At 48.2% G+C, this 24,527-nt stretch overlaps 1 protein-coding gene across 1 annotated transcript in view; it reads left to right on the top strand.

Moving 5' to 3' along the window:
* The window catches only part of MNAT1 (MNAT1 component of CDK activating kinase), a 669,332-nt gene that overhangs the window by 159,943 nt on the left and 484,862 nt on the right, over window positions 1-24,527 (top strand). Inside the window, exon 2 of the mRNA XM_078662088.1 lies at window positions 5,363-5,515. Coding sequence (XP_078518214.1) covers window positions 5,363-5,515 — 153 coding nt within the window. The remainder of the gene's footprint in view (window positions 1-5,362; window positions 5,516-24,527) is intronic.

Here is a 24,527-nt window from a genome sequence, read left to right as displayed (position 1 = left end):
TGCTGAATACATTTTCTACACACAAACGCCTTACCACTCTCTTACTAAATACATTTTCTACACACAAACGTCTTACCACTCTCTTGCTAAATACATTTTCTACACACAACCGCATTACCACTCTCCTGCTGAATTCATTTGCTACACACAACCGCCTTACCACTCTCCAGCTGAATACATGTAATACTCTTGTTCTTTGCAAAACGCGTGGATGCTTCACGGTCCCTATTACTCGAGTGATGTAACATTCATTTCAGCACCACTGGTCGACAGTAGGCTACTCTCATTTACTCAGCTTGTTCTTCACTCCGGGCGCGTCTGGTAGGCCACGTCTGTTATAAAAGTGAAATCACTCCCTACTGGCCGCGTGGAACGAAGTTATAAATAGGATGGCACGTCAACAAAAGGAACTGATTGGAGCAGGTGCTGCATTCACTGGCATGCTGCGTGTACCTACAAGGATTTTCGTTATGTCTCTCTTCACGGTCATGATTTATTTTTGCAAACTATGATGACAGCTGTGACAATTGTTATAAAGACAGAATTTCAGTTGAACTGAGGTGAAAGCAACTTTGAAACGGTCTTTGTAATTTTTTTTTAACTGAAAAGTGAATTCCAAACGTATTTTGAATGCTTCTTCCAAATTGGAACAATACACACGTTTAAAAAATGACTGTGAATGGGTGATGACATTTTGCATTCAACAGAGCCGCCTCCATGCATTCAGACTGTATGACTACATCGAATTATCGTTGGTAACTGTCAGAGAAGCTTCAAGTAACATGAATTAATGAAGGAGATGAAACTCGAGTAGTCTGTCACTTGGAACCCCAGCGTGGAAAAGTCACAATTTTATGTTGTGTAAACCCTCCACAGTCTTCCTTTGGAAGCTGATCTCATGGAGTACCTATGCAAGAAGGAGGGGCCTTGGCCTTGGGGGAGGTGCACACAAAATACTGTAACCCAAATCCACACCCTCACCCCTCCCACCTGTACCATCCTTCCACCAGTTTATTTATTTATATATATATATATTTTTAATGTATTTGGCCCTGCCGAACTTCCCACCACCCTTATAAAAACGATCTTCATGGCCTAAATGTGTTAACAAAAAAAAGAAATAGCACCCTGCCACCCAACCATGCTCAGAAGGTAGCTCACATACCAAAAACTAGCGCCTTGCTACCCTTCTTCACCACACCTCACCCTCCAAAAATACTTAAAACAAAAAAAACACAGCCTTCCCTTTCAAATTCCTTGCTCTTTGTTGTCAGTTCCAGAGTAGAGATAGCGTGGATTGAGGTCTGTCAACCGCGTCGGTGACAGTTGGCAATGCGAGAGCACCACCCACATTCCTTGTCTGGAGACCACAGAGAGGTGGAGACATGCGTGGGAGTTGGTGGACCGTCATTCTCCGTCACTCTGGTCCCTTGGGACACGGGAGACCTTTGCTAACAGAACGCCAGCTTCAGAATCTGTTTTTAACTGCCTATATGGCTTTCTAGTAAGGTATTCTATATTGAAGCTTCTATTGTAAGCCATGCACAATACACTATAACACTGCACGTAAGTGATAAAGTGAAATGGGATGCCACCAGTTATTTATGCACATCTTAGTGGTCTCTAGATTGTGAGCAACCATGACCCTCAACCTATTTTAGGGGACTTGCAGTTTTTATTTTAATAATCTAGGTTAGTGTCTGTGTGTAAAGAACCCTAACTTACCTATAAAAATGCTTTTTCAGCAAATGTATTTGCTTTTGTCATGATACATAGGCCCCCAGAGCCCTGCACACATTTCCCTTGTCGCAGGGTTTGCTTCGCACAGCCTTTGGTCATGCACATTGAGCAATGGGTGCCAGGTGTGGCATTCTCAGCTCAGTTGTGTGCAGTGGGTGGAGGCATAACCTTTAGCTCTACTTTGGACCTACCTGTCGTTTTTAGCATCTGCTACTCATGGGCGTGCAGGCACTTGGAGTTTGGTGTGTCCTTTTGACATGTTTCATCTCAGAACTCATGGTGCATGACTTTTGGCTGTGTATAGTGGGCACGGGCGTGGTGGAAGGTCAGGAAAAACACTCGGGAATCCACAGGAGCAGCAGAAACAATTCTCCCTTTGCAGCGCGTTGATGCCACTCGAACAGGTGCCCAAAGTGGCAGGGACATAAAAAAAAAAAGAGAACCATCACTTTCTTGACACAGAAGACCAGTAAGAGGCCACTACATTGCTGTGGCATGAAGCGCACTTCCACCTTGCTGTCGTGTCTCTAGAACTTTCAGTGACGTGGCTTCCATTGAGGCAGCAGATGCGGTGGCCCTGCGACTCAGAGGCCTGAGGAGGCCCTTGAACCCTGATTATTGCTGTATTTCGTATTGAAACCGAGGCCAGGGAGCCCATATCCTTACTTGCACTAGGGCTCATGACACAGGCTAGCTATGCTATTGATAACTTTCACTCTATCTACCATGCACTGTTTTCCCTGACTGCATCACCAGTGTCTTCATTGTTTCTCCTTTTCAGTGTTTGAGTTACTCCTGTTGCTGTTCACCAAGCTCTGCGCGTGTGCCTGCCAGTTTGTATCTCATCATTCTGATAGATGACCTTGCCCTGAGATCGCCGTAGAGAGTCACTGGTGATATTGTGAGGAGTTCAGTGATGTAACATTGATGGCAGCGCCCCCAGTCTGAAAAATTGTCCCACTGCCTGTAACCAAAGGGGAAATACTAGTCCTTGGAGTTAAGAATCCAGCCAGTATCTCCACACCGGTTACCAACCATCATGCTGTTTTGGGCCCCTGGTAAAGCTCCGAATAGTGCGAGCTGCACAACTCAATATGGATCTTCACTCTTCAAACAACAAGAGTGTGGAATCAGTAATTTATTCAGTGCTAACTAGTTTTAAGCACTGCACCCTGATAGTGTTTTTTTTACTCTCAAGATGGCCAGATGAAACCTGTCTGAATACAATTTCAGTGCCACTGAACCAAAACCACTGCCTCAGCCGATCTCTTTTTGGCAACACTATAGAAACTCATTTTCTGATGGCCAATCTGCTTTCTGGGTTCTAAGACAGGCAGCCTCCTCTATTCTTCATCTTGTTGGCTACGCACACTTCACCCGTCAGTTTGATGACATTGGACTGCAAGAAAAGCGACTGGTATTCCAAAACTTTCCTTTTAAAAATCATGATGGTTTAAATTATTTTGTAGAAGGTGAAATATTTCTTACCGACTATAACCAGTGAAATGTTCTAGACGATAAAACCAATATAGGTAGACGCACTATCTCCCTGGATGAATTTCAAAGATAACTATGACATACTCAAAACTTTGTGGTACATCTGCGTCCTAGTGTTAAACCACAATAATTTTTCGAGGGGATGAGAGATGGATTTGTTCATGACTGACTGAAGAACTTTTCATTGCTTCCTGTTTCATCCGTGGGCAAGAGAAGATTGAGTTCAGGCTCTCACCTTTTCACAGTTATTCCTCCTCATCAGGGCAGTGTTACTTTTAAATCTCCTTTCTGACCGTTCTGGGGAAGATCAAGCAGTTTGCAGAAAAAACTGAATTCTGATATCTTCCATCAACTGTTTTATTTTCTTAAGAGTTAGGACCAGTTCACCAGACATTTTACACACTGATGTGACCTTGGGTGTGGGGAACGACCTCTTTGCTCAATCCCAGTCCTGAGTCACAACTTTGGAATTTGTGGAATTGTTATTAGGTACATAATTTGCATTTTGACAGTGCAGAAATCTTGCTAGCATTCAGAGGAATTTCCACATTTACAGAGTTCGGATGGACTTGTTGACATAGTTGGGGCCCAATTTTAACCTGCAAAGGCAGGTATTCACCACAAAACCCTTACATTTGGGTTCATTCGTCTTGCAGAGTGGTTTCCAACTCTGTGACAGGGACAAGCTTACTCCTTTCAAAGGCAAGGGAGTGTAATTGCATTGCCACTGTAAGAATAGAGTGAGCACAGGGAATGGGGTTCTCAATGAGGAGAACAACAAATAAAGTATGTGTGCTAATGTAATCGGATTTATGCATTCTAACTCATGGAATATACACTCTTTACCACACAAAGAAATGGGCCACTTTTCTATTGTAAATTACTTACTTGAGACGAATGTGCTCCAAATCTGGCTCAATCCTACAGAAGCAAATTTCAGATTTTTAAAGGCGGGGCTTTGTGAATAGAGCCAAATGTCTATTTTGAGCAAGAGGGGCTTTACTTTTTATTTTGGAGCTACAAAATGCATCTAGTATGCCGAGCAACTGCTAGGACCTAATTAATGCACTTCTCCCTGGCAATCCACTCTTGTGTTCCAGTGTTGATTTCCGTATGTTAATGATATGCCCATTGTGAATAATTAGTTGGGCTGATGAACATCAAACAAGATTGTTTTAAGTAGGCAGAGCACTGTTTTTAGAGGTGCTATCTAAATATTTAGAAATTTGCATTTGAGCAGCACACACTAGCAGTGAGAGGAAGATTACAATATTCTAAATAAAGACGTGTAAACCCTGTGACTAGATAGAGGCATGACTGAAAATGTAAGCAAAGAATTGCTCTTGTACCCCAGGTAAGGTTGCAGGATGTGATTCTGTTGCATCAGACTGATTGCATAAACGCTTCTAAAATGGTGGATTCATTTAGTCCAAGAGAAAGACAATGACAGTTATTGTACCAAGTGTAGCAAGTTAGAAGTCCTGCTATCTGGGAATCACCCAGCTTTGTATGCACCACATCCTCTGGCCAGGCGTGGCCAGAGGCTTTAAGTAAAAGGGAGTGGACTGAGGGTCTCCCTCTGACACACATGCCTAGTGTCCAGGAGTGGTATGTCCAAGGGACCTGGGAGCGGGCCTACCAGACCTGGTGGTCCACCAGGGCAACTCCAGTGCACATAACGACACTAAGGGCTACATGACCTGTGTGACGCACAGCCCTTTCATGAATTTTCTAACTTTGGAAGGTAGATGTGAGCAGGTGCGGTGAGCTCGCTACTGCTGCCTGCTGCTGTTGTACGCTGACCTGCGGCTACAAATTTAAATCTCTGGCAAGGCCACCTCAGTCTACCCTTATTCCGAGATCAGTAAATTGAGTACTGTTCTATGAAGTGGTGTATAAGTACAAGTTTGATTATTGCATTTATTTTTACTAGAATTGGTAGTATTTTCAGTGATTATTGTCCTGCTGCGATACGTTTAAACCTGTTCCCATATTATTGTTGTTAATATTGGTAATTAATACTTGTTTTGACATAGGTGTTAGGAGAGGCGAAAGTCTAAAAATTAGATAGATATTTCTCAATCATCCATATAAACACTGCTTGTTTCTTCCTTTTGCTTTCTAGATGTGAGAGCTGTGTTGAGCTCCTGTTCGTCAGAGGGGCTGGAAGCTGTCAGGAGTGTGGAACAGCTCTACGAAAAAATAATTTTAGAGTTCAGCTCTTCGAGGATCCCACGGTAGACAAAGAAGTCGAGATTCGAAAGAAGGTGCTAAAAATGTGAGTGTTGTCTTTTCTAAGAACGATTTTTTCCCTTTTGGGGTATCCTGGGGAGAGCCCATATCAATGTCATATTTTCCGGATAACCACAAGATCATTATTTCTAGGGGTTCACGAACATTAGCGTGATTTAATTCCGCGTAATTACAGCAAAATCATGCGGAATTCAATGCCGTCTTTTTGTACCACATTTTAGTGCAAAGTGCATCCATGAGTCAATTTTTGGGCGCAAGGATGCATTTAAACAAGAGTACCGCCAACAAGAGTTGTGCGCTCGCTATAATTTTTACTGCAATTTTCACTGTAATTTGTACTGCGAATGGTGCATAAATATGCAAAGTGGTGTAATGGAGTAATTTCGGCTAGCGAGTGAATAACACTTGCGAAATGCAAATTTCGCCCTGGCCCAATTATTTATTTTTATATTGATTGTGTACATGTATCTTCTGATAGAGGTACTCAGGTATGCTCTACTCGTTCTTCGATCTCTTCGAGCATTTGGACTTCTAAGAGCAGCGTTAAACTACATAACTTGCAGCACCACTCCGAATTTCATGCCTTACACTAAACTCATTCCTCATGGTTAGGGCCACTGGAATTTTGTGACCAGGAAGAACTAAATTATACATTATACAAAGGGCAGACAGGCCTTTTATAATAATAAGTGGCTATATCACCATTTCAAAAGTAAAAGTAGACTGTCCATTGCCCCCACTGCTTTTTGCACTGGCAGTGAGTCTGCTGCCTATCAGGATAAGGGGACGCAAGGCGATTAGAGTGTAACAGGTTTGTGGATAGTGCCTATATGATATCACTGTTTGCACATGATGTCATGCTACCCCATATGGACCTCAGGACATCACTCAGTGGACTAATGGATGTACTTCCATGATATTCCAGAGTTTAGGAAAATGCAGACAAGTCCGTTCCTCCTGATCAATCTGGAGGTAGGGGAGGTGATTAGTATTCGGTAGAGTATTCCATTTAAGTTAAATACCTGGGTGATTTTATGAGTTTGAGTGAACCGGCTTCAGAGAGCAAGCATACTAAGTAGATTGGACCTGTCTAGATGTCAAATCTTGTATTGCTTGATCCAGCAGTAATGCCACAGTGAGTTGTTTAAAAAGGTATCTCACTACTGTGTGAAAGCAGTACTTTTCCACATGCCAGAATTGTAACTTTGATACACTTTGTTAAAACATTGCCTTTGGGTATACTGTTCAGATACATTCCTGTTTCTTGTGTGCTAATGCATTAGTGAAGAGTTCACCATTTTGACTAATTATTCTTACCATACAACCTCCACAATAAACCCAGATGTCTCTCACCATGATATACCCATCTTAGTTGTTGCATTTCCTGTCAAGGAACTGATAACTTTCCATAAAATCCAACATCTAGACTTCCTTGCATACATTACGGACTACACAATTCTAAGCTAAAATTCTTGTTGTCCGACTGCGCCTGCTACCCCCGCACTTGATCCATATGGACATCTGTGGTTTTGTCTCTCGGCGCAACACCTCGTTAAACCTTTGGCAGTGTTCTGGGTGATGGACGCAGCTCGCGGGCGTTACATGTGGTGCCTTGATTTGTGTTTTACCACACTGCCCCCGGTCCGTCACGCTAGTAGTGCTGATTAAACGGAGGGACACGACTACTCCCACATTGCACCTCACTTCCTGCCCCCGGGTACTAAAAGCAGATGGCTGTCCGGCCGCGCAGCAGTGGGTAAACGCACGCCGAGAGTCTTGTTCCGGCTTTTTAAAAAAAAACGTATTCTGCATATTTTTTGATTGTTTTTAACTGTGTACTTACATGTGGTGCCTTGATTTGTTTTACCACGCTGTCCCCGGTCCGTCATGGCTAGTAGTGGCAGTTGAACGGAGGGACGCGACTCCACCCACAATGCACCTCACTTCCTGCCTCCGGGTACTAAAAGCAGATGGCTGTACGGCTGCGCAGCGGGCGCGCCAAAGGCAAGCCATCTGTGCCCGTCCGGGACCGGATCGCGGCCAGCGCCAGCCAGCCATGCTGCTGGTTGTGGGAATGAAGAGGTTATATACTGGTCTCGAGACGAGCTGATGCTCCTCAAAGGCTCTGACTGTCCCGAGACACACCAGATCGACTTAGCAAAGACTTCACTGCTGCACAGCTGCTGTTCATGTGGCCAAATGCTGAATTATGGAGAAGACATCCGCACTGGGAGTGCGACTCCCCAGGGCATTGCGATTGAGCTCACTGATAAAATTAGGGCGTGCCTTGTCAACTGCAGATTACTGCCCAATCATGCTGAGGATGTCTGGTTAGTGTTAGCAGAGGCTACTTGGGACGTAATGTTTTTAACTGAAACCTGGCTAAATACGGACTCGGTGGCAGCAATTGCCCTGGCCATCCCGCCTGGTTTCAAAATGAGTCACGCCAATCGAGAGGGTAACAAAAGATAGGGTGGGGTTGCCATTATTTGTAAAGAATCGTGGGAGCTAGTTTCCTCTTACCCAATCTACATGCAGGGCATTGAAGGACTTAATTTTTGCCTCCAAATCAATCCCTCTTCCTCCCTTTCAGGCATACTCATTTACAGACCGCCTGACTTATGCAGCGACTGCGTGTCAGGATCTTTGCAATTTATTGCTAAAAAATCGCTAGTTTATACCAAATTTATGGCCCTTGGTGATTTTAATCTGCATGTGAATGACCCTAACTGTGCACAGGCAGCGCAGCTGGTCTCGTCCCTGGCGGTGGCCAACCTTCTATAATTGGTGTCCTCCCCCACTCACAAAGCAGGCCACACCCTGTATCTTGTTTTCTCTAACATTACTTCTATAGGTATGGAGACTCCTTGCCCTTTGGTGTGGTCAGACCACTACCTGATTCCTTTCTCCGTTATTCTGTCTAAACTTGGCCAAGTTAAGGGCAAACGCTCCATTATAAAAAGAAACTGGGAAAATCTGACCGCAGTATCCCTAGTCCTATTCTTCAGGACAATTATCCTCTTCTATCCTCTGACCCCATTGTAGATGCTGTGACTATAATTCAATGGATTGCCACTGCCAAGGAGTCTGTTGCTCCGTCCATAGTGGTGAAGTCCATTAGACTGTCCTCCTCCGCACCTTGTTTCTCAAACGCCCTCACAGAAGCAAAAAGCAGGTGCAAACGACTAGAACGCCTGTGGAGAGTGAGCTACTGTGACTTAGCAAAAGGAATACATAAACAAGCATTTACAATGCAACGGTTTCGCCTTTGACAAAGTTAGAGCTATTGGCATTGTAAATGACAAATTGTTTATTTATGTGTTAGTTTTGAAAACAGATAAATAAATGGCATTGTCATTTACAATGTCAGTAGCATGAATAACAAAATGTATTAAATTGTTAATAATTAGAATTGAAAATTTTTCAATTCTGAAAATATGTGACTGTGAATTAAACAATACTAAGGTTTATGGATGTGGTAGTGGCCTTCATGGTGTTGCAGACACCCCCGTTCTCCTCTTCACTTTCTTCTGCAGTCTCTCATTGCTAGACACCTCCACCCTTTCAAGCTTTGTTTCTGAAATCCCTTATTTGCATATATCTCACTTTCCCACACTTACCATTACCACATATGATTATTTCCTACATGGGTTCTGCAAAGAGGTGAAGGATTGGATGGGCATGGAGTCTGCAGACCTCTATGGCCCACTGACAGGCACTGTGAGAAACTCCCACTGCCCTCTGCTTCAACTTCAGAGCTCTGAGCTGTGCAGCGTCATACACACCCAGCCACAACCCGAACTTAGACAACTAGTTCAATCAAGCATCATACAAGAACTGTATGCTGCATGATAAAACTGAGACACAGCAACTGGGAAAAAAGCAAATACTCATTAGAATGAAGTAAAGACATTTAAAATGTGAACAGGGATTGTATCACTGATATGTAAAAGTTTTAGTGTTTTTACAATCATTATTGAGAAACCGATCAGCCTTTTGCCCGTCCTGTTTAAGGACATCAATACAGGATCCGCATCCAAATCGGTCTGAGATCAAGCAGGACCCGCCCACAATACACAGTTTTAATTTGGTCCGAAGACACTGCTATCAGGTGTGAATTCACAGTCCCCCTAACAAACCGCACAATTCTGCACATTTTATGGCATTTTAAAACTTTTGGCTAAGCTTTAAATCGTAGATATCGCTCTACCTGACAGAAACATTACAGCAGGAGGATTAGTGATTTTCAAATACTTCTTGTGCACTCGGCAGCACCATTATAAGACACCTTACCTTTCTCTGCCACTGCTCAGGTTTCAACATGCGCACTACATTCAGTGTCTGCCGAAAAACATGAACTATTGGGCGAGTGTTGATCAGAGCACCGATGTTTCTCTAGCAGTCACCCTGCACACCAGAACCCTATTCAAATGTGCAGAATTCTTACAAAACAGAGTGTACAGATTCTTCGTCCAAGGCATTCACGCCAGTTGCTGGTTTGGACGCAGTTCATTTAAGGACGTAGTTTTATTAATAGATGACATCACGATGGTCAAGCCATGTCATTAAAACTTCAATAAATAGTTGCATGTACAAAACACAGTAAACATTTCTTTCCACCAGGCGAGAATGTGTTTTTGCCTATGAATACATTTCTTTTCAATGCATCCCTGAGCTCTGGGAGTGTCAATAGGCTTGAAATGGCTCACAAGCCTCTATCACACTCCTCTTTGAAAATGTGCCTTTCAGTTCACATTGCGCTGTTACTTTTGGCTAGTTTCGGCTGATACAATGTTACCATTTTTACGCTCCCGTCATCAATACAAAGGTACTTTCGAGGCACTTATAAAAACAAAATATCTTTAAAATGTTCCTCTAACTATGTGTCAGAAGGTGGTTTTTTAACCCAGTTGTAATGTTCTTTTGTGGCGATTGGAGTTCATCTCATTCTGCTCCTGTATTTAGGAGCCTCATGTAGTCTCTGACTCACCGCGCTTCACAAACAGAGATCCCGGCCGGGTTTCTCTTCCAGGGTGAGGTCGGAGCAAGAAGTGTTACGGGACATCGTGTCTGGGAGCTGTAATCCTGCTACTTCCTGGTTTACAAGCACGGGAAACTTCAGGGAGGGAGGGAAAATTACCCTTACTCTGAAAGCCTGTAAAACCGCTTACTGCCCGGCCGCCATCTTCAGAGAAACAAGGAAAACAAACCTTGGCGACAAAAAAAAAAAAACCCGCCCACAGCCTCATGACGTTTTAAAAGGGGCGGAAAGGGAAAAAATTGGCGGAACGCCCACCAATCGCCTCCGTAAATGACGGACAGATCTCTCTTCCAATGGCTAGCCTCCATTTATGGAGCTAGCCAATGGAAGAGAGAGGCTGAACTAAAGCACACAGTGTAAGACATAAGATTTCGCTCTGCGAAAGTCTGCTCCGCAGCTTTCTGCGAGGCGAAACCTAAAAACACTTGAGACACAGGAGTTTCAAAATTAACTCAAGGACACAAACATTTCCCTGGAGGATAACATGACCCCAAGCATCCATGTTGGATGTAATGTAGAGGCATTCTAAATAAGCGCACTTAAGTAATTTTGTTATGACTGACTTCATTAGAAGCGTTGTACTGAAGAAAGTGAAAAAGTGATAGATGGATGTCTGAATTAATCTCAGTCATTGGTAATTACTCAGAACAGATTCCCAACCCATTGGTATGTTGTCCACATACCACCTAAGACAGGAACCAAACATAGGAATATCAATCTTGGGCCTGCTCCAAGGGCAGCAGTCAAGCTTGATCTGCCAGGCAGGTCTCCTCTGAACAGGAACACGTGGAACCCCAGACCAGTTTCAGTCTTTTTGGGACTCTTCAGTAAGGAGTAGCTTGAATCCTATGGCACGTTGAGCACCGGACACATGTCTGAGTATATCTGTCACTCTTAGAGTGTTGCACTAAAAAAAGCAAAATATTGATGGGTGGATTGCTTGAATTAAACTCAGTCACTGTTAATTACTTGGGCTGCAACCCAGTCCATTGTTCTTTTGCCATCTCAGACAGGAACCAAGCATATGCAAATCAGTTTTGGTCCTGCTCCAATGAAAACACTCCAACCCGAACTGCCAGACCCAGGAGTTCCAGAATTTAGCCAAGGACATCTGAACATTTCCCCATAGGATAACAACAGCCCTAGGGGTCAATGTTTGATGTTATACAGCACCCTTAAGTGAATTGTTAACTCACTTCAGACAGCATGCAAACACAATGGTCCTGAGGATGATTCACAACATTAAATGCACTAGAACCAAAACGGTGATGCCCTCAAATCAACATTTATATTGTGTTAGCGATTTTAGATTTCTGCATGAGATACTTTGCATCTACAGGTAGAATGTACTTGTATTTGATAACCAGTCATGGTTATATTTGTTTTATGTTGATGAGTCCTTGTCTGAACGTATTCACTTATTCTTTGTCTCTCCTACCCCGGTATATACCATTCTTTTAACAATGTGTGTGATTCCTGTGCTCTTCCTATGCCCTTTGTTTAAATGTAGGTATAATTGTGCTTGTCAACAAAACAAGCGCATTTATAATAGCTGCATATTATGTTTACGCTTGTGCATGCCCCATTCCTCAAAAATCAATCCATCGGTGTTTCTTTGAAGATCTTTGCCCAGACTTTTAGTTAACTGCGTTGAATATTGGAGTTTTGCAAACACACAAAAAAATACCCTTAGGGAATCACTTTTGTTAATACATTTACTGACCTCGGATCCCTTTTCAGAGTATCTTGCTGTCATATAATTGTGTAGTTAAAAATGACAAATTTGCACTCTACAACGCCTGTGACTATCACCAGTCTGCACTACACAATGCTTATACTACACACAGTCTGATCTCAGATGCACACAGACATGCGTGTTGTGCTAGACATTGCTATGCTCTGAACCAGACACAATGCACTATACAAAACACAATTTCTTATTGCTTTGAGTTTGAAAATTCCAAATAGGGAGTGGAGAGGGGTGCACTTCCTTGTTTTCTTGCACCATCACTACTTTGCCAGAGTATTTTGTTCACAGGTGCGGTATCTCTGCCTTTGCCTCAATCCTCAGTTGTTCTGTTTTATACTATACAAAACACACTTTCCGGTCTGTGAGAGACACACTGCGCCATACAATACTGTTCCGCATAAGTCGCATTCTGTGACTGATGCACTATGTGTGAACACACACACACGGGGGAGTAACACATGTCCCAGCAGCCCCAACCCTCAGGGCCCCAAACCTTCAGAGGGGCCCCATTCTGCCCAAGTCCAATTAATATCTGTGGGGCGAGGCGACTCAAGGGCCACTTTCACATTCCGCAGGGTGGCCCTATGTTGCCTTATGGCACTGCATACTATGCTACAAAATGCACATTCTGTGACTGACATACAGACACCGTACAATAATTTGCTACACTATAATGTGCTACACAATGTCCGGACTGTGACTGACACACACACACACACACACACGTCACTGTGTAATGCCCTTCTCCACAATGCATGTTGTATGTCTGACAAGTACAGAGCGTGGCCTAAGGGCTAGAGCTGTCGACCTCGAGGTTTCGAGGCTCGGCAGGGTTTACATCCTGTGATTCTGGGCAAATCACTAAATCTCCCTGTGCCTAACAAAAAATGTGTCCGTCTGTAATGCATCTTGGGCCCGTGTAAAGCGCGTTCGAATTCATTCAAGCTATATAAAACTCCCAAAATAATGTTTTAATAAAAAGCACTATACCATAAACTCGCCCACTGCTAGGAGACAGAGACTCCGCTACGGCCTACTATACTGCACGAACTGCTGCACACACTCTCATGCACTACTTACAGCTTCCGTTCAAGTTGCTCCGTTTGTGAGCCACACACTGCCCTAAACATTAGGATAGTAGGCAGCGCCCGTCTTACTACACACACACTGCAGTATGCTGTGTCCTCTCTGTCACGGCTGCATGCACGCGCTCGCAGACACTGTGCACTATTCCAGGCCTTCCTGTCTCCACACCTCCTGACAACGCGCGAAATCCTAACAGGCTTTTAGCCCCTGAGGAAGAAAGGGGGTGTGAAGGTGTCATCATGAGAGAGACCTAAGATGCAGGCTCTTGTTATGCGCGTCACGGCCGTGTGCTGAATACAGTAGAACGTTGCAGGCCGCACACGCCAGCCTGACCCGCCGTGTGAGGTAAAAGTGAGACCTGTGCGGCGTGAAACTAGCTGCGAAGCAACGGAGCGCTGTATACCCGAAGAGGGAGACCAACTATCGAGGTGTGTGTGTATGGGGGGGAGGGGGGATAGTTGAAATCGAAAGTTGTATCAAGCTGACTATTTCTCGTCTTGTATGGTGAAATGAAGGATGGAGAGCGGGCAGCATTTGTCTTATCCCCTTTAGAATGGAATTTCTCTCCAGGCAACACAGGGCAGTGCTTAATTTGTAAAAAGTAAAAAAAACAAGCACCTACGAGGACACAGGGGGCGGGAGTGGACACGGACGGCGGGAGGGGGCGGGAGTGGACACAGACGGCGGGAGGGGGCGGGAGTGGACACGGACGGCGGTAGGGGGCGGGAGGGGGCGGGAGTGGAGGGGGCGGGAGGGGGCGGGAGTGGACACGGACGGCGGGAGGGGGCGGGAGTGGACACAGAAGCATAAAGATACAAGTAATTGGACGGAGCTCTGAGGGAGGAAACAAAAGACAACAAGCACCTACGAGGACACAGGGGGCGGGAGGGGGCGGGAGTGGACACGGACGGCGGGAGGGGGCGGGAGTGGACACGGACGGCGGGAGGGGGCGGGAGGGGGCGGGAGTGGACACGGACGGCGGGAGGGGGCGGGAGAGGACACGGACGGCGGTAGGGGGCGGGAGAGGACACGGACGGCGGGAAACGTGCACAGGACAGCGAGGGGGGGGCGGAAAGGCACACGGAGGGGGCGGGAATGGACAGCGCATCAGTGAAAGGGGAGGGAACGGGAAAAAACGTAACTCCGCCCTGGGAAAAAATCTCGGGAACGCCCCCGAATCTGGTCCGGCCTTGACGGACAGATCTCTGTTCCAATGGCTAGCCTCCATTTATGGAGCTAGCCAATGGGACAGGGGGGCGTATTCCATTCTCCTTACTGGAAATCAAGAGATTTCTCCAGCCGAAACCTAAAAAGCATTGAACATTTTACAAAGGTCACAAAGTATCCAGGAGAGATTATATATTTTCTTGAATATCCACAACGCAGATCACTCCAGTTGAGAGGTCTTTAAGGTGGTCCAAACCTTTCTTAAGCCTGAAGCAATAGAGACTGAAGTGATACTGTCTCCAGCTTTGTGTGAAAATATTGCTAGTTTCTTTGATAATAAAATTGCAAAGGTCTATGACTCCTTCACGACACCAGAGGCAACAGAGAAATTAGCTACACCATTGGGAGCCGTGGAGGGGCCTCCGTTTACTAATTTCACACCTATCTCGCCTCAAGATGCATTAGCTGAAATTCAAAAATGTTGATCAGGCTCCCCTGATGATCCGTGCCCTCCTAAACTCTGGAAAATGCTGTCCCTTCATTTGACTGGAGCGCTACTTCGTATCTGGAACACCTCTCTTGGCACTTGCGTCTTCCCAGACAAATGGCAACATGCAACGCTTCTCCCCCTGAGAAAAAAAACAAATGGTTACCCAGGAGATCTCAACAATCTTAGGTCAATCTCACTGCTTCCCGCGCCCGGTAAAATGTTGGAGAAACTGATCCAGGGCCAACTGACTAACTTTATTGAGAGCAAGGGCTCTCTGCATGATACACAATTCGGATTCAGGCCGGGTTTTAGCACAGAGACAGCTCTTCTCGAAGTGGCAAGGTCAGTGAGATAGTCGCTGGATTTAGGGGCATCAGCATTGCTGGTGCTCCTGGATCTGTCTGCGGCATTCGACACTGTCGATCATACCATATTGGTCCAGAGACTACAAGATGGAGGCTTTGGGGAGAAAGTGCTGACCTGGCTGAAATGATATTTAAGCTGTCGCACCCAGAGAGTCGCCTTACAACCATTTGAATCAAAACCCAAACATCTTTGGTGTGGTGTCCCTCAAGGCTCAGCACTGAGCCCTTTACTCTTTAATCTCTACCTAGCTCCGCTTTTCTCTTTGATTGCCAACTGGGGAGTGAAAGCGATCTCCTACGCTGACGATACCCAGTTGGTTTTCCCCTTTCAAGAGCAGACGGAAGACACTTTTAAGAATTTTATAGAGTGTCTGCGAGACATAGCATTATGGATGAAAACAAACAAATTAAAACTCAATGTGGGAAAGACAGAGGTACTGTTCTTCGGAAAGGGCCCAGTGCCAACTTCAGATCTGTGGTGGCCATTAGAAATGGGTCCACCGCCTTACCCCGCCACTAATATCAGAAATCTAGGTGTGAGATCGGAGGATGACCTCTCCTTCTTGGCCCAAATTCAGCTGGTCACCGCTATGTGCTTCAGTAAATTAAGAAATCTCCGGATATTTTTTAATTTCCTACCGGAAGATTGCCGCAAATCCGTAGTCCATGCCACAGTAACATCTAGGCTAGACTACGCAAATGGCTTATACCTTGGCCTTCCTAAATACTAGATCTGCCACCTCCAGATGATACAGAATGCGGCTGCGAGACTGGTCGGACTCATACCGTTTCGGCACCATGTCTCTCCGCATTTACATGAACTCCATTGGCTCCCAGTAGCCAAAAGAATCGAATTCAAGGCCATGACTTTGGCCTACCGGGCTCTCAATGGAAAATGCCCCGGCTATCTTCAACAAAGACTCTGCTGCTATAAGCAAAATCGAGCTTTGAGGTCGAACTCTCAAAATTTGCTTTGCCCTCCCCGCTTTGCGAAAGCACGTCTGGGTGGCACAGCCATAATGTGGAATGCTCTGCCTGGGAACCTCCGCCAGGCTAAATCAGAGACCTGCTTCAGAAAAGCCTTGAAGACTTGGCTCTTTGGGGCTGATTAGGATGGGTTTTTAGTGCCGTAGCCTCTTCTGCGCACAATGCCTGCTGCTACAGCGCCGGGACACCTCTGCTTGAAGTAGCTGTTACGCTATACAAGCTTCAGTATTATTATTATTATTATTATTATTGTCATCCCTATGCCAGTTACCTGCCCCTGGAGGTCTGCCAAACCTTTGGTACAATTGCCTGGGATTTTACATTAGCAGCAAATACCCCGGAATACATCTGCAGGGTGAAACTATTATATACGGCACCAACAGCCACGGTCAGGACAAGGCCTTCTATGCCAAGTCCCTATCACGTACAACATGGTATGCGGCAGGGTTGCCCCCTTTTCCCTCTTCTTTTTATTTTGACAATTGAACCCATAGCGCAGCAAATGAGGTAGTAAGTCCTGGATCGGAAGATCCTACTCAATAACGTAACACATTCTATATCTTTATATGCTGATGACATGATCCTCTACCTGCAGGATTTGCTGAAAGACCTTAGTGACCCATCCCAACTGCTGGCGAGGTTCGGGGAACTATCTGAACTCAATAACGCAAATAAGTCCTGTGCATACTCATTTGTGGGCACATACACCGGACGATCCTTCCAGTTTGGCGAGGCATATATACCCATGGCTCCATGCACGTTTCTCTATTTGAGGATCCAAGTGTATCGAGATCCACAAGATATACTGGAATGTAATCTTATTCAGGCGATCACTGCACTTCAATCCCAGGTAGGTTTCTGGGTAACACTACCTCTGTCAGTGGCTAGTTGTTTTACCCTGGCGCATATGGTTATGCTGTCCCAGCTACTATTTCAATTTGCAGATTTGCCGGTTGTAATACTGGCATTGTTTTTTCTACTATTGAATACTATTCTAATGTAATTCACATGGGTTACAGGACATCGAAGAGTTGGTTTAACAAAACTTGATTTACTGACCACCAAGGGTGGGATGGGAGCCTCTGATTTCAAGGCCTATTGCATAGCCATATAATTACAATGGCGTTCGTACTGGCTGGCCAGCCATAATTTGCCCAAAATAGGGTATACCACTGCAGAGCTGAACAGGGGTCTGGTGCATATGCTGATCTGCCCCGGTGTCTGGATGCCGCATATGGATTCACCTTAGTTGTGCACGGCCCTAACGTATTGCAGGATGGAAATGAGATATTCCTCTACACAGGCACCCAATGTCCTTTTCCGCGGTCTCCCCACATATTCAGGCACACTGACAGCACAGAGGATGGACCCGTGGGAACAAGCGAGGTGACAGCGGTGGGCACATTGTTCCTGGATGGCATGTCAATGAGACTTGCTGACTTTGTTCACACTCATGACGTGTCCAAGACAAGACACTTTTTCTGACTCATGTCTGTATCATCCGGGATATTGGGCTTCAGAAGGTGTAGAACCCAAGACACATGAGCTCCTCCAAGCATTATATACCATGGGACACGGTAGGCACTTGATACGATGGCTCAACAGGGAGCTTTGGGTAAGGCCTGACATTCCACCCACGACCTTAAAAGCTAAATGGGAGGTTGATCTCGCCAGTGAGCTAATAGCTAAAGAATGGGCTAGCATTCTGGAATACCCCCAAAAAGTCTAACGGAAATCAATATTTAAATTCATCTAGTTCACTACCTTACATAGAGCTTATTTAACCCTGCATACAATTAGTAAAATGTTCCTCGTGGCCGCCTCAACCTGTCCTCGTTGTCAGTCCCCGGATGGCTGAGACCTCTTGCACATCATATAGTCATGCCCTGTCCTGTCTACTGGGGAGCCATTGCAACAACATTGGTGAATGTGACTGCCTAGACTACTGAAATACTCTGGACATGTGTGTCTTGGGACTGCACTCAGAGCCCAAGTGTACCAGGATGATGGTGCGCTTCACGGGACTGACATTACTGTTAAAAAGATGGTTGATCACACTGCGCTGGAAGGCCTCTACGGCTCTTCAGGTGAATAGATGTCATGAGGAGGTGCTGCGATGGGGACAGGCTCAAAGCAAGGCCTTCAGAAGGGAAGAATATCGAGGCCTCTGGAAGAAACCCATTTCAATTGAGTGGGCTATGCCAATGGCCCAACAAGTCAACGCCATCTCCTCCTCCTGCTTCAACACCCTCCGCATGCTTCGCAAGATCTACAGATGGATCCCCACGAAACCAGAAGGACAGTCACCCAGGCCCTCGTCACCAGCATGCTGGACTACGGCAACACCCTCAACGCAGGAACCACGGCCAAACTACAGAAGAGAATCCAATGCGTTCAAAGCGCCTCCGCACACCGCATCCTCAATATCGCCCGCCACAGCCACATCTCCGTCCATCTGAAGGACCTACACTGGCTTCCCGTCAACAAGAGGATCACCTTCAGGCTCCTCACCCACGCTCACAAAGCACTACACTATACCGGACCAGCATACCTCAACAAGCGACTCACCTTCTACACCCCCAACCGCCAGCTCCGCTAACCTCGCCCTTGCCACCATCCCACACAGCTGCCGAACAACCACCAGCAGCAGATCCTTCTCCCACCTTGCCGCCAAGACTTGGAACACCCTCCCCATCCACCTACGACAGACCCAGGACCTGCTGACCTTCAGGAGCCTCCTCAAGACCTGGCTGCTTGATCAGTAGCTGCCCCCCTCAGCGCCTTGAGACCCTCATGGGTGAGTAGCGTGCTCTACAAATATTCTGATTGATTGACTGGAAGGGTTCAGTGCACAGATCGGCAACATGACAGTTATCGTTCACTATAGCTTCTGCGTATGACCCTCAGACTCCTAGCGCACAAACTGCCTTTTAAAAGGTGTACACACTAGGTGCCAAATGTTTGGTTTACGGGTGAGTGGGTTGGAATGTTTGTTTATATGTTTTAATGCATTCAATGATGATGTGCTATATTGTGAGCAACCTGCTCTATAGCCGTTTCACTGTGAGTCCCTATTCTTTTTTGAGTATTCACATACACAGTCATTCTATGCGATTTACTCCTGATGTAAAATGTGATAACTTGCAATAAAGTTTGTGTTTAAAAAAAAAATGGGGGGCGTGGCCGAGATGGCGGGCTGAGAGGACGCTCTCTCTGTGAGCTCCCGTGGACCCGAAGCCCTTGCACCGCTCTGTGGCGCTGATCTCCCCCGGATCCAGCGGTAACGGCGCCTGGTGCGGTCGGGCACACAGTGGCACTGCTTGAAGCCCTTGTAGCCCCGCAAATCCGGCGACGCAGCACCGGTAAGGCCCCGGAGCGAGGGCCGGTTGAGGCGCCGTCGGAGACCCGGAGGGCGTGTGTTCCGCCACCCGCCGGGACGTCAGAGACCGGCACCGGCGTAGCAGCGGAGACCTGCGGAACGGAGGCGGACCCAACCCGCACCACTGGCGAGGCCTGGAGTCGGAGGCATCGAGCGTAGCGAGCGGAGCTCTGGCCGGAGTGAGCCGGGGGAGGAGCCGACGGAAGGCCGCCACGCCGGTCCGGGGATCGGGCAGGACTGCAGGCCGGTGTCTGTGCGCCGACCCCCGGCCTCCCTGTCAACAGCCCCGCTTGGAGGGTGAGGACGAGTTTGTGCCGAGGAGTGCCTGTAGACACCTTGAGTGCTGGGGGCGCGAATAACGACCCCGCATTGGCCTGGTTCCCGAGGGGATTTCTCCGCCAGGCCTGTGACGCAGTATCATCACGCGGGCCCGCAGGCCCGAACGGAAGTAGGCCTCTGCTTGCTAGCCTTCCCTTTGCGGAGCCGAAGCCCGGCAGTTGAAGCGGGGTTCCCCCGGTGCACCCCTCCAGGCCCCCCTGAACTCCGCGCAGCCAGGCATGGTGCCCGAGGTGGCAGACAGACGCCGAGAGGGGGACTTTCTCGACATACCTCTCGCTATCGCACTGTGGAGAGCGACCCTGACTCCAGGGGAGGTGACGCTGCCTGTATATCGGACTAGAGGAGAGGTTAGTGCCCTGAACACTCACGAGTCCTCTACTCCTGCTCCACGACGCAGCTGAGGCGACCTGCTGCGGAGAACGGACCACTTTTGCCCACTGCGTCGGCGCTCTCGCTGCTCTGTGGGCGCGCTGGGTGGGGTGAGACGGAGAAACGACACCCGTGGGAGCGCCGCAGTGCCCGGACCTTGCAAGGCACCTCGACTCCTGGCACCGCCACACCACGCAGATCTTGGTAAGGGTCATCTCGCCTGCCGCGCATCCCCACCGCCACAATGTCAGGCAACAGAGGGGGTAAGAAGGGAGACCGCACCTTGCCGGAAATGCTAGTCAGGGGCGCCCCGAGACAAGATAGGAGCCAGCCTGCCCCGAGCCCTTCGAACACCTCTCGAGGAGCGGAGGGGGGGAACCTCCGGTGACCAGATCTTTCCTGGAGTCACTGTTTAGCTCCCTCAGAGAGGACTTTCAAACGCTGAAGCAGGAGGTGGCCGGAGAGGTCCGCAAGGTGCGGAGGGAGGTCGACTCCCTTGGAGAAAGAGTGTCCACTGTGGAGGAAGCCGGCCACTCACGGGATGAGGAGATCGCGCATCTGCAGCAGGAGGTTCTAGAGAACAGGTCCAGATGCAACAACATTCGGGTCCGGGGCGTGCCGTCTCAAGAAGAAGGTGAAGACACGGCCGCCTACCTGCGGGACCTGTTTCGCGAAATATTGGGCGAACCCGGAGACTTCCCTGTGAGAATTGATAGAGCGCACAGAGTGGGCCTACCAAGGAGGGCCTCCAGATATCCTGGCCTTCCTACCGGATTTCCCTTTGAAGGAGCGGATTCTCCGTGAAGCGCGGCGACAGCAGCCCCTGCGGTTCCGGGGTCACCCAGTGGCCCTGTTTCAGGACTTATCGACGATCACACTGCAGAAGCGCAAGTCATTTAAAATAGCCACGGATTTCCTGCGAGAACATGACACCCAGTACTCCTGGGGCCACCCTTTCCGGCTCATTTTTCGTTGGAACGGGACTCTCCACCAGCTTCCGTCTCTCCAAGATGCTTGCGGAGTACTGGGAATTACCGCGACAGATGATGAAGCTCCCACTCCTCGCCGCCGCCGCAGCACCAGGGACGGCTGGCAGACGCTTCAGAGGTGGCGATCCCCGCCTCCATCCCAGCGACCAGATTCGCCCACTGCCCGTGCGGAAAGAGACAGTGCGATACAGGAGGTGATCAGGGACACGTCGTCTGGTGATATAGCCTTGACGGCCTGAGCATACTCCGGGGGGAGATCGTTTTGGCCTCATCATCATAGCAGGTGCGGGGGTTCCGGGGCTGGGCAGCGGTGGGAGGGCATGGGTTGTGGCTGGACGTCCACTTAACTAACTTTCCACTGACTTGTCCATTGCGGACCAGACTGGGACAATGGTGTTCTTTGAATGGTTGGGTGTGAGGGTGGAGGGAGAGGGGGGGATTGGGGGGTTTTGGGTTCGAGGGGGCGCAAGGAAGAGAGGGGGGTGGAGTGGAGTGGAGTGGAGTTGGGAAGTTGGAGGGTAGTTCCTAGGAAGGGGGAGGGGGGGGTTCGGGAACTGTACTGTACTGTTGTTGCATTTGTTTTGATCTCACGCCACTTTTACATGGACCCGGGACCCGTGCTGTACTGTTGTAGCACTTGCTTTCACTTCACACTATCTTTCATACTGTTGACACTGGCGACGGCCCCCCGGGACCGCGACAGGCTCATAAGCACTACCCTTACAATTGTCATTGATGGCCCTTGAGATAGTTACTCTTAATGTGAAAGGGCTGAACAACCCGGTCAAGCGGAGGGCAGTGCTATCCCTACTTGAACACACTCAGGCTGACATTTGTCTCTTGCAAGAGACCCACCTCTTAGCCAAAGACTGCCACAGGTTGCGATCACCGAAATTCCCAGTACAGTTCTTTTCCTCTGGGGCTACCAAAACAGCGGGGGTTGCAATCTTAATGTCTAGGAAGTTTAAGGGGGAGGTCTTGCACAAAGTGACCGAGCAAAGAGGGAGGCTTCTGGTTTACAGGGTCAGGATGGGAGATCTGGTGTTTACTATTGGCTCGATATACAGTCCCAACGACCATCAGGACCGCTTTCTACAAGCGGCCCTAGAAGACGTAGCGTCCACCCCTGATAGGCACATAATTATTGGAGGGGACCTGAATATGGTCTTTGACTCATCCCTAGATAGATCGGCGCAGCGTCGCCCACAAACAGGGGAGATCTCGCAACTGAGTAAATCACGCTTGGGAGATCTCGATTTGCATGACCTGTGGCGACGCCTCCACCCTACAGCCCGAGCCTACTCCTACTATTCACATGCCCACAAGTCCTATGCGAGATTAGATCATCTTCTTGTGACGGGGCCGCTTTGCGACCTCGCGACGACCTCCGAAATGGGGGTTCTTACACTGTCGGATCACGCCCCGGTAACGGGTACTTTCCAGCTACCACCGGTGTCTCCCACACGAGGGGTTTGGCGCCTCAGAGACACCCTACTGCATAGGCAATCTGTAGTGCAACATATCCGAAACTCGATTGGCGAATACCGGCGGCACAATGATAATGATGATACCACCCGAGCGACCCAGTGGGCCGCCTTGAAGGCGGTACTCCGCGGTGAGTTTATCGCCGTTTCCTCAGCGGAGAATAGGGAACGGCAACAAAAGAGAGACGAACTTACGAGCAAGGTGAGGGAGTTGGAACAGGTGCATCAGAGAACGGGAGCCCCTAGAGTCTGGAGGCAACTTAAAGCTGCCAGTAAACTCCTATCTGCACTAGACATTGATAGAGCGGAATACGCGGCGTTGCGCCTGAAACACGCGTACTACACCGGCGGTGACAGGTGCGGCCGGTTCCTGGCGAATAAACTCCGTGTGAAACACCAAAACCATCGGGTGAAGGAGCTCTTGGTTGCAAATGGGGCGACAGCCACGGAGGATGACCAGATAGCGGACGGTTTCCGTCGCTACTATGCTGATTTATACACGGGCGAGCCTTCCTCGGCGCAAGCCGAGGCCGACTACTTGGCTTCAGTCGACCTTCCCGCCCTTGCCCCGGAACAGGCAGAACACTTGGAGCGGGACATTCGGATCGAGGAAGTGATCGCGGCCATTTCCCGACTCAAACATGGGAAAGCCCCGGGACCCGATGGTTACACCCCACTTTTCTATAAGACGTTCTGCCCAGAACTGGCGCCGCTGCTGACGCGACTCTTCAACTCCTTTTCTGAACCGGGGGCTATTCCCCCGGACCTGCTCCAGGCGACGGTGTCGGTTATCCCCAAACCGGGGAAAGACCGGACTGAATGCGGCTCCTACAGGCCGATCTCACTTCTGAATGTGGACCTCAAGCTGTACACGGGGATTCTAGCGGCGCGTCTAGCACCTCATCTGCCGGGGCTGGTAGATCCGGACCAAGCGGGGTTCGTCCCCGGTAGACAAACAGTTGACAATACCAAAAGAGTGGTCCATATCCTGGAAAAGGCCTCCCGTATTCCTGGGGAACGAATGCTTCTTTCGGTTGACGCGGAGAAGGCATTCGACCGAGTGCATTGGCCATACCTGGAGAAGGTGCTCTGTAAATTGGGTATAGGTGAGAAGTTTCGCACTTTGATATTCAATTGTTATAGATTCCCATCCGCAGTGATACGGGTGAATGGTTGCAGCTCCCAAAAATTTGCGATAGAGTGTGGCACCAGGCAGGGGTGCCCTTTGTCGCCGCTACTTTTCGCTCTTTATATGGAGCCATTTGCTCAGAGGATTCGTCAGAATCCTGACGCATCAGGCGTTGGGATGGGGAGGTATATTCACACCGTTAGCTTATACGCGGATGACGTGATCCTGACACTTGATGACCCGCGAAAGGCGCTCCCTGCTTGCATCGCTGAGTTGGAAGCCTTCGCCGCAGTGGCGGGTTTTAAAATGAATATGGGTTAATCGGCGGCCCTCGACATCTCGCTGACCGCTGCTACGAGAACGGAGTTGCAGAGCCTCTTCCCCATGCGCTGGTCTAAGGACCTAGTGCCCTATTTAGGCTTACTACTGGCGCCCTCTTTACCTGCCATGGTGACAGCCAAC

This window comes from Lissotriton helveticus, chromosome 9 (genome assembly GCF_964261635.1).
Source record: "Lissotriton helveticus chromosome 9, aLisHel1.1, whole genome shotgun sequence".
In the NCBI taxonomy this organism is placed as follows: domain Eukaryota; kingdom Metazoa; phylum Chordata; class Amphibia; order Caudata; family Salamandridae; genus Lissotriton; species Lissotriton helveticus.
This window is presented reverse-complemented; position numbering and strand designations above follow the sequence as displayed.